Source organism: Caloenas nicobarica, chromosome 1, assembly GCF_036013445.1.
Source record: "Caloenas nicobarica isolate bCalNic1 chromosome 1, bCalNic1.hap1, whole genome shotgun sequence".
Taxonomy (NCBI): Eukaryota; Metazoa; Chordata; class Aves; order Columbiformes; family Columbidae; genus Caloenas; species Caloenas nicobarica.
Genome location: NC_088245.1, coordinates 154,523,741 through 154,537,955, shown reverse-complemented (window position 1 = coordinate 154,537,955; position 14,215 = coordinate 154,523,741). Strand labels below are relative to the sequence as shown.

The window sequence follows — 14,215 nt, the reverse complement described above, 5'->3', positions numbered from 1 at the left end:
ATAAGTTTGTTCAGTGAAAATGTCACTGTGTGGGAAATTGTTGTCACTTTTTTTTTCCTGTATTGTTTTACAAACATAGGATATTTGTAAAGCAAATGCAAAACTAAAAAGTGTCTTTTTTTTTTTTTTCATTTATGAGCTGTTGTGGGAGTAATATTAAGTGATGTAAACATGGGAATGGACTAAATAGCATCTGAATTGAGCTTACACAAATAATCCCTAAATTCAGTCCCCAAAACTAACTTTTTATAAACCCTTTATATAATATAAATTTAATTTGCATATATTTAGTTATCATAATTACACTGTATGCACAGTTTTTCTCTTTTTGTTACACACACAGAGCACAAACGCAAATGATACTAATTTTGAAAAGTTAGGAACGTTAGGAAACGCCAGAATTGAAGTTGTCTGAGATACTCTTGGATTGCCTTGTGCATACAAATTTAATACTGTAGTTTTGCCCATCCCAGCTTCATTCAGTGCAGAGAATGAACTACAGTTCACTTCAGTGAACTGCTACTAGATAGTTTGTTTTCCCTTAACTGATACATGTATAGCTTGTGCCATTTCGTTCTATTCTATGCTACTTTTTTTGTGGATTTTGTGTTGCTCATCAACATTTTTCACTGTATGAGCATTTCAGAAACATAAATGGCTTCATTTTCACAGTACTTCTGACCTGAGGTTGTGTCAGATGAGGAACAGAAGCCTTAAGGCCCCAAGGCCAAGTATTCCCACAGTTTTGGGTGCCTTGCTTGAGTTTTCAAGCAGCTTTACACGGACTTGCCTGTTTAATTCACAGCCCTTGTCTGCGAATGATATAAATGTGGTATCAGTTAACCAGGCTCTCCTGTCAGGTTTCTGATATACTAAAGTTTTTACCACTTTCAAACCATAGGCATTAAATGAAAAAATCTAGGGGTAGTCAAGTCCGTTAACAAATATTAAAAAAAAAAGTCTCTGCCCTACTGTTCCCCAAATATTTAGGAACTGAATCAATTACTTTTACCAAATCTAAGGTTAGCCAAAAGTTCCATAATTTACAGTCAAGAGTGAGAAGCCTCAGTACAGAAGTAAAAGTGGTTTTTATATTTTTGTAAGTTGAACCTTTTCATAGTGTTTGATTTGCATTGTAGAAGTTGGCTTTTCTAGGCCACTCCAAAGAATCACTTCTGAGTGAAATTGTCCCAGATTTACACCACTATAAATGAGAAAAGAATCAGGCATGTTGCCTTTGGCTGGTTTAAATCCCACCCAGTGGTTCTCTGTATCTATTTGCAAGATCATTTGCAGCAGTATTTACTGTCTTGCACTGTTTAAACATGAATGAAAAATGTAAATATGCAGAGCACCTGATTCTGCTGAGCCATGACTTTTTAACTCATTGAGGCAAACTGGGCTAAATATGTCTGGTTTGTAAACAAAAATCCAGGTGACACTAAACTGGGTTCATCAAAGGATTTAGGTTGTTTAAACTGCTTAACAGACAGATCTTAAGGGTGGAGATCTGGAACAATTTGCTAAGAAAGGGGCATGCAATGTCTAAATTTTTACTACAGAGGGCAAGCTCAAGGTAGCATTCCTTGCATTTTGAGTGGACACCAGTGACATTTGTGACAGCTTTTTGTTCATGCTGAGGTTCTTTTATGCCTGGACCCTGGAAATGTTGACTTTTGTCACATAAGTTTATAGCAAAAAGTCCAATGTGCCTAAATAACATGAAATGTTGGCCATAGTTTTCATCTACAGGCTTGATTCAGTCTGTCTCATAAACCGGATCTTTGCCATGAAGTTTTTAAAACATGGGTGGAGCTGTTGAGTGTGATTCTGCTCAAAGCCAGTATTATTTATTTATTTATTTCCAGAAGCAAAATTACTGCATTTTATTTTTATTTGGAAAGGGAGAGAATAAATAGTCTTTCAGGTATGTTAACGTAATTCCTTAGATGAAAGATAAGGCTTCTGTCAGTTTCCTCAAATTACTAAAAAAGAAGGTTAGTAAGAGAAATTCAAGCCTGACAAACTTATTATCCAGTTTTTCTGGCCTTGCTTTTCAGGCCTTGCTTTTCTCAGTCTTCACTTTTTGAAAAGCAAGGCCTGATTTTTTTTTTTTTTTTCAAATTGCACTGAAATTGAATGATCTAATTTGAATTGCAAAAAGAGGCAGAATTCATGTTCACCTGTGTGTCTTACAAACATTTTTTATCAATTAAAAAGTTTCTGATAGGAATTTCAATTTTTGTTATAAGAAAGACTGCAGCCAGCTAAGTTCTCTGATGTGTTTTTATACTGTGTTTCAGCTCTGAACTTTCAAATGTTATTTTGTCTTTAGCAATATCTGTGTTTAGGACAGCATGGTTTTTAAGAAAGACCAATGTAGTTTCAAAGATGGCATAGGTGAAAGAAAGATTTCGCTGGCCAGATTTTCAGTAGAGTCCACTTTGCTGACTTTGTAGCTGCTCAGTAGATCAAGTGATCTGTTAAAGGAAGTTCCAATTTCCTTGTGCCTGTACATACAGTTAACATTGCACAAAAATGGCAGACTTTGCTCTGGAACTCTGTTATTTTTCCCTTTTATTTCTCACATAGATTAAAGAACATATCATTTCACTTTGTAGAGAGGCATATTACTGTGATAGTTTTCTTTATGAGCTACTGTAGCTCCATTAAGATGGTGCTGTGTGTGATTCTTGCTGATCAGAAGCTCGACTTTTCTTAACAGCTCTTCCCATTGCTGGAGGTGCTGAGATGAAATGTATTTAGCCTTTTTAAAGTAGGTGACCTAAAAAGGGCTGAATTAATTTGTGGCATCTAAATAAGTGGTGTTGCCTGTCATCAAAGTTAAATGTATTAATTAATCAGATAGATGACCTCCAGTAACATTTTTCTTGCTTTTATTAATCAATGAATGTTAAAAACACCTGAGTGATAATTATGAAAGCCTTAGTGAAGATCATTACACAGAAAAAAAAGTGATTAAAGATTCTTAATGACCTCTTTTCAAATTAATTGATGGTAGGGTTAGTTTTAGTGAGGAATTAGTTTCAAGCACAATAAAAGATGGAAACGATCCTTCAGGTTCATCTGTTCCATTCCACCCTGTAGGAATGGCAGCCAGGTAGTGATTCTGATGAAAGCGTGTGGCTGAGCCAGTCCTGCCATGAAAGGTTAAGATTGGATTGGTTCAATTTGCAGTATGCTGCAAAGTTACTGGAACCAGAAAAATATCCTGCTACCAGTTCAATAATTTCTTAAGTGCGCCCTTTTACTTCCAGCACAGTTCTTTTTCCTGTGGTGGAGCAACAGGGGGCAAGATGGTCAATACTCAGCTTCTCATAACATAGGTTCTGTAATAGGAGTTAATTTCTACGTTTTGTTGGATGATTAAATGGGCCAGATCATGTCTCCTTGGTTCTGCAAGTCAGCTGTACAACTCTTCTCTGTCAGTCCTACTGTCTCTTCTGTAGATAGAACTCCGGGCATGGTTTTGGTTGCCAGCACGTCAGGCCATGCCTGTGCAGTTCAGTAGAAGAAGAGGTGGAAAATGCACCGCTGAGCTTCCATACTGCTTAACTGGAATGCGTCTGAGATGGTTTGGCCTGTGCAGAGTAGCACTGTGTGCATAGTTTTAGTTAGTTCGGGAGCAGCACTTAACTGCTGAGACCTTTCTGAAAACAACGTGTTCAAGATTCACCACTTTTGTTGCCCTCCACTCTACACTGTCTTTCAACAATATTCTCACAGGACACATTCCCTCATACACAGAACTTCAAGAAACTTCAAGTTTGCTGTGTTTAATTTAACAGTATAGATCGGAGGTGTCAAACTCATATTCTCCGGGGGCCACATCAGCCTCGCAGTTGCCTTCAAAGGGCCAAATGTAATTTTAGGACTGTATAAATGTACATTTGAAATGTACATTGAAAATACCATTCCAACTATCTCCATCTGAAGCAGTCTTTAAACTCCCACCCTGCCTTCAAACTTCAGGCCTCTAAGGCATCTGAAGTTGTGCTTCTGTTTATGCCTAGAAATGCAACAGTTTTGACTGCACCGAATAGCTGAGTGCTGTTTTATGCTTAATCCTGTCTTGCTTCAAAAAAGTAAAAAAAAAAAAAAAAAAAAAAAAATCCTAAGAAAACATGAATGGCTCAGAAATTGTATGTGTTTAGAGAACATACTTACCGTGCTGCAGGATGCATGCACCAGTATTTTCTATCACTGAATACTCAAGAACTACTTCAATTCATAAAGGAAGGAGTCTTAGATGAGTTGATTGTCATCCTGACTATAGGAAGGTATGGTTTAATATCCTCCTCTACTTAGAGGGTTTCAGAAATATTGCTCCTCCATTGTTGAGAAGTGCAGTTTATACTCTAAACTCAACAGTCTTTTCTAGGGTAAGGATGCTTCCTAAGAGCCTCTGAAAGCTCTTGTCATATTACAGAGATTTAAAAGCATAAATCTGCCACAGAATGTACTGCATCCTAGTGGTGGGGGTGCTCAGTTTTGTGTGAAGGGACATGCTTCTGGTCTTTGCACCATGGCTAGTATTTAAGCAATGATGAGATAAAGTGTATGAACAGCAGGGTAAGTGGGAACTGGAATCAGGTCCTCACTCACAGGGAGGGCCCTGACCTCTAACTACAGTCTGATGTTCTCTTGTTGTCTTTAGTCTGCCACATCTGGAACTGCAGGGTGGTGTACACAGAATCACAGAATGTTAGAGATTGGAAGGGACCTCAAACGATCACCTAGTCCAAACCCCCTGCCAGAGCAGGAACACCTACATGAGGTTACACAGGAACGCGTCCAGGAAGGTGTTGAATGTCTCCAGAGAAGGAGACTCCACAACCTCCCTGGGCAGCCTGTTCCAGTGCTCCGTCACCCTCGCTGTGAAAAAGTTTCTCCTCATATTTAAGTGGAACCTCTTGTGTTCCAGTTTGAACCCATTACCCCTTGTCTTATCATTGGTTGTCACCGAGAAGAGCCTGGCTCCATCCTCGTGGCACTCACCCTTTATATATTTATAAACATTAATGAGGTCACCCCTCAGTCTCCTCTTCTCCAAGCTAAAGAGACTCAGCTCCCTCAGCCTTTCCTCACAAGGGAGATGCTCCACTCCCTTCATCATCTTTGTGGCCCTGCGCTGGACTCTCTCCAGCAGTTCCCTGTCCTTCTTGAACTGAGGGGCCCAGAACTGGACACAATATTCCAGATGAGGTCTCACCAGGGCAGAGTAGAGGGGAAGGAGAACCTCTCTCGACCTACTAACCACCCCCCTTCTAATCCACCCCAGGATGCCATTGGCCTTCTTGGCCACAAGGGCACAGTGCTGGCTCATGGTCATCCTGCTGTCCACCAGGACCCCCAGGTCCCTTTCCCCTACACTGCTCTCTAACAGGTCGTTCCCCAGCTTATACTGGAACCTGGGGTTGTTCTTGCCCAAATGCAAGACTCTACACTTGCCCTTGTTATATTTCATTAAATTTCATTAAATTTCAGCCCCCACTCAGTGGAGGGCTGAAGAATAGACTGCCCAAAACAGTGAATCTCCTTCTGTCTCTTCACAAATACCTCTAAAATGCCTGTAGTCTGGTGAAGCAGGTAGATGGATCTGAGGGTTCAATATTTCCTCTCCTTCTGTGTTTTGCCTCTTTCAGAACCTTAGTGAGCTTCAGGTTATGTGTGATCCTGTTATCAGCATTTCTGTAGGCAAATTGTGGTCAGGTTCATCTTCCTTCACCTTCTTCCCAGATGTGCAGATTCCCATGGGTTCTCATTTGGCATCATAACCCCTCTGAGATACCCATGTTTCCCCAGCACAGGTTAGTGAGCTTTGTAGCCATCTAGAAGTAGCCATCTAGAAGTTAGGTGGTTAATCTAAACTATTAATCTGAGCCTTCTTGATTGCCAATAGAGGAAGAGGAAATAGTTCCAAGGGCAGTTTTTCCAAGATGTCTTGAATCTCTATTGTATCTTTCTCTCTTCTTTAAGAAGGAGCTTAGAATAGATGCCAATGCTCAGATGACCATACCTCAGTAAGATGACTAACAGCTTGTCTCTTAGAAAGTCTTCCCAAATATGATGACTGGTTCCTCAAATAAGTAAAACAGAGTACATTATTATCTTTAAAATTAAGTAATTTTAAAGATAATATAAGAGTGTAAGACATTTGTTCCACTAATTTTAATGGAAGTAGGGGTTTATATGTGATTTGTATAGAAAACCATGGTATAATGAATGGTAATACTTTTGATATCATGCTCACTTCAGATTGTTTTATAAGAAACATTGTTTATTCTTTTGTGTTGCAATGGTGAGTGGTTTAACATGCATAAGTTTAGAGTAATCAATATAATGATGAATTTACTTGTTTGTTTCTCAATCAGCTAGGATTTATACATACATGTTGGAGAAGTCTCGTGTCATTATGCAACCTCTCAAGCAGAGTAATTTTCATGTTTTTTACTTGATGATGGATGGGCTGTCTGCTGAAGAAAAATACACCTTGTACCTCAGTAATTTATCTGCACACAGGTAGGAAAACAACTTTATATTTAGTATTAATATTTTTCTTATTTTAGTGCCTCTTTGCTGTTAAGGTCCTTCCTCCGATAGTTAACATTTGTGTTGTAACTTTTCAATGATCTCTGAAATGATTTATTATTGAGTACTTCTTCATGAGGATTTAGTTCTGGAGTACATGTACACTCTCTTAACAAGGTCGGAGTCTTATATCCATTAGGATTATTGTCTTAAAGGAGAAAGAGAAAGGAAACTTCCTAGTTATTTTTCCATCTTCTGTGGACTAGAGTAGGTCTGGGTTTTTTTGTTTGATGTTGGTTTTTGTTTGTTTATTTGTTTGCTTGCTTGTTTCCCCTGATGATCATTTGGTCTTCAGGAAAGACTCGTTAAAATTAGACTTTTCTTATACAATATGTTGATTTTGATGAAATTTCACCATATGTAACTGATATTTCCAATTTAATGTTGAGATTTACTTTACCTCATATTTACGAGGCGATACAGAAACAAAGTTTTGACTGATTTGAAACCAAGGATAGGATTCAACACCCAATACCTAAAGTTAAGTCTTTGTATGTATCTCCGCATGAGCTGGTTGCATTTCTGGCTTCATAAACTGTGATGATCCCCTTTAAGAGTAAGAGCTTAAATATAAAGATCTGTATGTAGACACCTAAATGTAGTGTGTCTAAGGCTGAATACACTCCAAATGTTTAATATAAATGGAAGTTTTTGAGTTTTCAGGAAATTTTGGGTGTCTCAAAAATTATTATTTCAAATTCTTGTGGAATGAAAACATATTCCCAGTTTAGATAATTTGCCTTTCTTTCTTCAGACTTTCCTAGATGACTCCTAAGAAAAATCACTGAAATGAGAGAAACCTGTATGGCATTAATGATCTTCTGTTAAATTGCAAGGTTTACAATGAGTATAGTGAGTAACTGTAAAAAGACTAATAGTAATTAAAATAATGTAAAATGAGTGGTTTGAGTTTTTAATTTCTAAGCCTTTTTCTTATGGATTTTTCTCTGAACTTTTCTATCTTCCACTCTAACTAGTACTTGAATAAAATAGTATTCCTAGGTTTGGAGCATGTAAATAGAAAGATACCACATTATTTTTTTTTCAGAAAATACTTACTTGATTCTGATTTTTTCTTCAAAGGGGAGAAGTGGAAGAGTTAAATTCTATGATTTGAATCCTTTGAATGCTTGGAAGACCAAATGATTCTGAGCTCCTGATCATTATTTTATTTCTCTTCTAGGCAAAGGTTGTTTGGAATTACTGAGTTTATTCAGAAAATGAAACAGTTTGAAATTGCTTTGTAAGAAGCTCCAACAGGAAAGAACTTAGCAAAAACCCGAATAATTAAATTCACATGAACAAAGCTTTATCTGATAAGATATCTGATAAGCATCCAAAAAGAATATAATAGCATTTTTAAGTAGATGTCTGAACATTGCAGTGCCAGTTCTTTAGAAGTAATTTATAGCTGAACATTTGCATAAAACTACTTTTATCAATAAAGCTTTGCTTTGGCTGCATAGGGTAGATTGTATCTTGCATTACTGAGAGAGAGTTTGGGCCAAATATTTCCTGCCTTAAACTCCTGAGTGTAGTAGTTCAGTGGGACAGATCTTTCCTGGTTGATAAACTAGGGGTGAATTTCTACAGCATCAAACTCATACATGAATCAGAAAGCAGGATTTGGCCTCTTATAAATTCATGATTTCTAGCATAGTCAGATTTTGATGAGATCATATCATTCTGGTAACATTAATAAGTGAATTTGTCATGTTTGCTTTAAGCAAGTGTAATCTTGACTCTAATAGCAAATTTAATTAGATAACAGCCCTTTTGAAACTATAGGTGGTTCATGTCTAACTGTTTTTTGATAATTTTTCTGTTCCGCTTTCCATTGTTTAATATAGCATGTTTATGCAGAAGATTGAACAGTCGTAGTAAATAACGGGTGTTGAGATCACAGGATACCCCTGTTTTTTCATTGTTTTCTTCAGCCATTGCAATATGAGAAATGAGACATAGCACTGGGGTTTTATTTTCATTTTAAATAAAAGTATCTTAAAGAGTGAAACTAATATTGTCAGTAGTGGTTATTTTTAGACTTGATGCTGTGAAAGGTGAGAGGTAGTTAATGCATTAAGCAGTATATAATAATGGATTAAGAGTTAACGTCAATAACTAAAAGGAGAAATCCCTCCCCCTTGGAGTTCCTGAGAGTTTCAGTAAGGCTGGGCTTTCACCCCAGTATGTAAGGGAAGTTGTTAGGTTGTAATTCTGTGGTGTTTGATGCCATCCTGAGAGGGAGCTTGAGCTTAGAAACTTGAATGTGTGTTCTTGCAAGTATTTCAACTGCTAAGGCAGCATATGAAGACAAATAGCTGGCCACCTTCTATTGAACCTATATACAACTAGAATCTTAAAGTAGCAAGCCATCTAAATCTATGTAGGGAGGGATCTGAATTAATACACCTTCCACTGTATCTGCATTTGGACAGAAACAATTCCTGAAAGGTAAGATGATTTTTCAACATTTAGCAGGGGAAGAGTATCAGAAATGCAGAGTCTTGAAAGGGCAAATCAAGGCTTTTTGATTGATGACAACTACTCCCATGTGTTCATTACATTCAGAAGCTGATTTTTATCAGCAGATCCTTGATTGAAATTTCTGAAATTTCTCTTAATTTGGTGTGTTTCAAAAGAACTGAAGAACTTTGTCTATCTTGATGATGACGTATAATACAGAGAGATTAGAGATTTGAAGTTATATCCTAGATTTGCTCTTGATTTACTCCTGATTTTTTTTTTTGCTAGGTCCATATATAGTCCATTCCTGTAAGCGTTGCTTTTCTGACATGTGCAGTTTAGTCTCATAATAAGAGTATGTACTAGCTTTTCTAGCACATTAACTTTAGCCTCACAGTTACAGTAGGTACTACCTTAGTGATGAATCTTTCAACCAAAGTGAAACAGAGAGCCAAGAAGAGAGGTGCCAATGGTGACAGATCAGCTTTTAAGTGCTCTTCAATTCTGGTGAAGGTACTGAAAGGAGAGATAAGAAAGAAAAAATGTTGGAAGAATCTTACAGAAAATCGTGGAAAGACCTGCTTTTATTTTTATGGTTCAATTGCTTCATATTAGCATTGATATTCCAAAGCTGTAGTATATATAACAATATAAGAATGTCTTTGTGTAATAGGTATGTGTAAGATACTCAAACACACTGTCATTAAAAATCATGCCATTACATTTGTATATGTATATTAGAAAAATAGCTGAAGGCTACTTAACTGTAGAAGATGATTTCAGAAATGATGGTGGATTTGACAGCTGTTCAACTTGATGTCACCATTTGCACTGTAAACAAGGTTGCTAGTTCTCCTAATTGATTGTACTGTTATGGGTTTTGGTAGTGTAGGCAAGCTGATACAACACTCAGAATTGAAAGGTGATACCCAGAGATGTTTTTTTAGTCCTCTCTTGTAATGTCAGATCTTTGACACCCAACATTTATAGTTTGAAATATATTGCTTGTAAATAAGCTGTATGTGTAAAACTAAACAACTTCAGGCTGGGGAAAATGTTAATATACATATTCATGCAGAAGCTGGGGTATGGTCAGGGTGTGCATTTTGTATTAGTACTTTCAGACTTCCGTTCCCAGATATGCGAAACTTTCCTTCTTCCCATAGAACAACGATGTTCATGGCAGTGTGTGCTCTCTCTGGCTGTGCTGTTTCCCCCAACTCTTAAAAAGCAATTAAATTCTTCTGCAACAATAGCTGTAGATCAGTTCACAGAACTGGTGTATCTTCTTTTACAGTTTTTGAGTGCAGGTACCCTCTTCACTGTCACTAAGAAAAATTTTCATTCATTTCCTGTATAAAGTAGTAATTTTGGTGAAGTGATTGAATTTCTTATTAAAATCTAAACTGATCACAGCCTCTTTACTTGATCACTGAGGAAATCATTCCCCGCTCTAAATTGTAAGGTTGGCCTTCAAAAAGGGCTTACAGATTACACTGAGGGAAAAATGAGTTACATAGAAAAGATCCTAGTAGGCATTTTTCAGTGGCGTTAAGTGCAAAGCCTTATGTCTGATTTTTTGTGTGTTTCCAGTCATCATCTTTTATAACAAGCACTAATACAATGTGTGCAAATGGTGGTTATTCTAGCATCATCTTTATTTATCCCCACTCTTCCTTTCCCTCACACACAAGAGCTCAAGATGACAATTTTCAAGACTCTGAGTGGCCACTTACCCCAGATTTCCCCAATTCAACATACTTAGGAGGCAGCCTCTATGTTTTCTAACTGCTATAGGTATAAAGCCAGGAATATGCTGCATGTTTCCTTGCCTTCTCTCTTCCTTTTCTTTCCTTTTATCATTGGGTGCCATTTTTCTTTCCAACCATTTGATTATTTTGTCACTTAAAATGCAACAGAAAATTGTAATTTAAAAGTTTTCCATACCTTTGTCAGTTGTCTACAAATGCAGCTGTGGCAGTCTAATGATACCAGATAAATTCATAGAGAAAACTTATTTTTCTAATTAGTCCCACAGCACTGGAAAAATAGACTTTTTAATAAATGTCCCAGTCCTCTGATGTTCCATGCTCTTTCCTTATATTTAAGCGTGACAGATCACTTTTTTCCTCATAGGTACTCACTTTTATTTAAACTTTCAGCACCCCCATAAAGCCCAGCTGTGTCCATAGAAATTCACAGAGGTGGTTACACAATACCATTTTGATCTCTTTGCTTTACTAATTACCTGTTGCTGATATCTCTGTCTGATGACTAGAAGGAAATGCAAACAAGTGTTAGACCCATCATACAAAATTGGTTGGATCTAAATACTGTGAATGAAACAACTAGAGCTGGAAAGATTACATCAGATTTTCCCACGGGTAGTAGTCCTGCTGGAGTAATAATTTCTATATGAAGTGCCAAGTTACATCACTTTACCAAACTGCCATTAGACTTTGTGTGCTGAAACTCAGTGTAAGTAAGTGATATCAAAATTCTCGGTCTCACCCCAATAAAGTCTAGTGTTGAGGCTCTATGAGCTTCACTGTTTAGGATCAACTTTGTTTTAAAACCTTGCTGACAGAATAAAGCCCCAGGCAATCAAGAAAGTGGCATTCATTGTATTTAAATTTAGGAGGAAGGTAAGGATCAGACTCAGAGCTTCCTCAGCTTTTCCATCGTGGGAGGTATGGTCACAGGAGGGGAGAAAAGCTGTGACAGGAGGTGTTAGGCTTTCCATCCCTGCAGCCGAATGTCCATGAGGGTCAAGTCCTCCTAAATCTACTTGACCAAAACCCCTTCCTTATTCTTCTGGGCAAACAGTAGCAGCCTGTTGTTTCTACTTTTCTTTAAATGTTATCTCTTTGCTAACACATACAGGGAAATCATACTGGGTGAGGCTTTCAAACCTTAAATGTGAGTTTTCAGTGCCTTTTCCAGGATGCGGGCAACTCTGTGCAATGGCCAGAGAGGAGCTGGGGCAGGTGCTGCCCCATGTGGGCAGAGGAGGAGGGAGACAAAGATGGCAGTGGGGCAGGACCCTCACCCTCCTGGCACATCCCTGTGGCACCCAGCAGGTCCAGGGCTGATCAGTGGGGTCAGACGCTACCCAGAGAGGTGGGCAGGACCATGGGGATGGGGACAGGCCGGGGCCAGGCCAGGACATGAGCCCCCGGGTGGGCGTCAGGGAGGTCTGTGGCTGGGCACAGGCATGGCTGACCCCACATCAGGGCAGTACCGAGGCCCAACACTTGAGCTCAAAAGCCACTTCTGAGCCAAGGAGGATCCCCAAAAGACTTCTCTCTCAGCCCAGGCAGCTAAGCCCTTGACGGGGCAGAGGCCATTCAAGACTCCTGCAAAATCCTAAAAAATCCTTCATCAATTTTTCGTGAGAGTAAATGAATATCTGATTTTTTTTCCGACATTACCAAAAAGCAACTAAATCTTCAAAATTCTCTATTGATTGCTCTCCATTGCATATATATATTTCCTTCAATATATCTATTTTCTTTAGCATATTGCCTGTAAACTTGTACTTAATTAACACTTTCAATACATGGCAGCTCTTGTGACAACTATTAAGCTCATGATTTGTAGTTGATGGTAGAGTCACCATCCCTGGAGGTGTTTAAAAGGCATTTAGACGAGGTTCTTAGGAACATGGTTTAGTGCTAGAGTTAGGGTATGGTTGGACTCGACGATCCTGAGGGTCTCTTCCAACCGGAATGATTTTATGATTCTACGATCTGTCACCCCTAAGATTTTTTTTTGCTATGGAACTTTTTGCATTTAAGTTCTTAATAAAGATGTGAGTAAAGAAGAGGAAAAACCTGCATCAGTCTCCTACTTCCTTTTCCTTTCTCAACCTTTATTTTTTAAATCTTGAATTAAATCATACATGTAAGTTATCATTCTACTTTCTTTATATTCATTTTCCTGTACTTAGCATTGACCACCCTCTAACAAATGAACCATGAGTGCACTTCATATTTTACAGAGGATAAGGAATTTTAAAGACTGGATGACTATGTATAGGTGATTCTCAAAGGCAGTGTCTCAAATTCATCGTCTTGCTATTATCCTACTCCAACATACTTCTTTTGTAATGAATGCTGAGTGGAAAGTTAATTTCAAATTATTATACTGGAATTATGCAGAAACGTTTTACCTTGCCAAAAGTAACTCTGGAGCACTCTGAAAAGAAGTTATCTGTCTTTGGGTATCCAAGCTAAATTCAGTTTCATATCTAATACAATTAAATTTATGTCTTTAATATTTTTTCCACTTGCAAACATTCTGCATAACATTTTGAGGAGTTTAGAGGGGAAGCATATAATTTTTAAAAATATTTCTTAAAGGTTCAAAGGCAACATATATTTTCTTTACTGTCTTATATCTCATATCTCAAAGTAAAATGCCTTGAATTTATGTGTACATGCATATATGTAGATGTACCAAATGTATTTATACGCGACTTTTTTCCATTTCTCTGCTTCTTCCCTGTTCTCTCTTCTTTTCCAAAGGACTCTTAAATTGGAAAAAAAAAAAATCAAGTTCTGGTTAAACAAGTAAATCTGTTTTTTTTTTTTTTGTACTGTGCAAGTTTTCCTGTTCTAACTTGATTACATGCAGCGCATTCCTTTTCTCCAAAAAAGCTTGCATTTTAAATACATTAACACTTACAAGACAATGCAGTGACACACATAGCACAAGGTATGTATATTAGTATGCCTAGACAGCAAAGAACCATTGGAGTATAAAGCATGCTTGACAAGTTTTCTAAATAATAGAGTAATGTGAAGATGCAGTTTCAAACACAGATTTCAAAAACTCTCAGTTAGTTCTGCTGGAATTCGTTTGAGTGCAATAAGTGAATATGGATAGGTAAAGCCCTAAGTAAAAGTGAAAATTGGTTTGGTTTCTTTTTTTTTTTTTTAAACCATGTGGTAGCAAATAATGTAAAAATTATATACTTCAGTTTGCATCTTCCTAATAAGATTTACTGATATTTCATCTGTCTAGTGAAAAGCTCTAACTGTGCTCTTCTCATACAATACTACTGTGACAATCTGATTTGCAACCAGTAGTACTATTTTAAGGACAAGATCTGTAGATTCCGAATGAAATGAAGCAA

General features: G+C 37.5%; 1 protein-coding gene across 2 annotated transcripts in view; it reads left to right on the top strand.

Annotated features, from left to right (window-relative positions):
* MYO16 (myosin XVI) overlaps nt 1–14,215 on the top strand; it is a 297,728-nt gene that overhangs the window by 137,443 nt on the left and 146,070 nt on the right. For both annotated transcript variants that reach the window (XM_065626752.1, XM_065626751.1), the window contains exon 16: nt 6,396–6,543. In XM_065626752.1, coding sequence (XP_065482824.1) covers nt 6,396–6,543 — 148 coding nt within the window. The remainder of the gene's footprint in view (nt 1–6,395; nt 6,544–14,215) is intronic.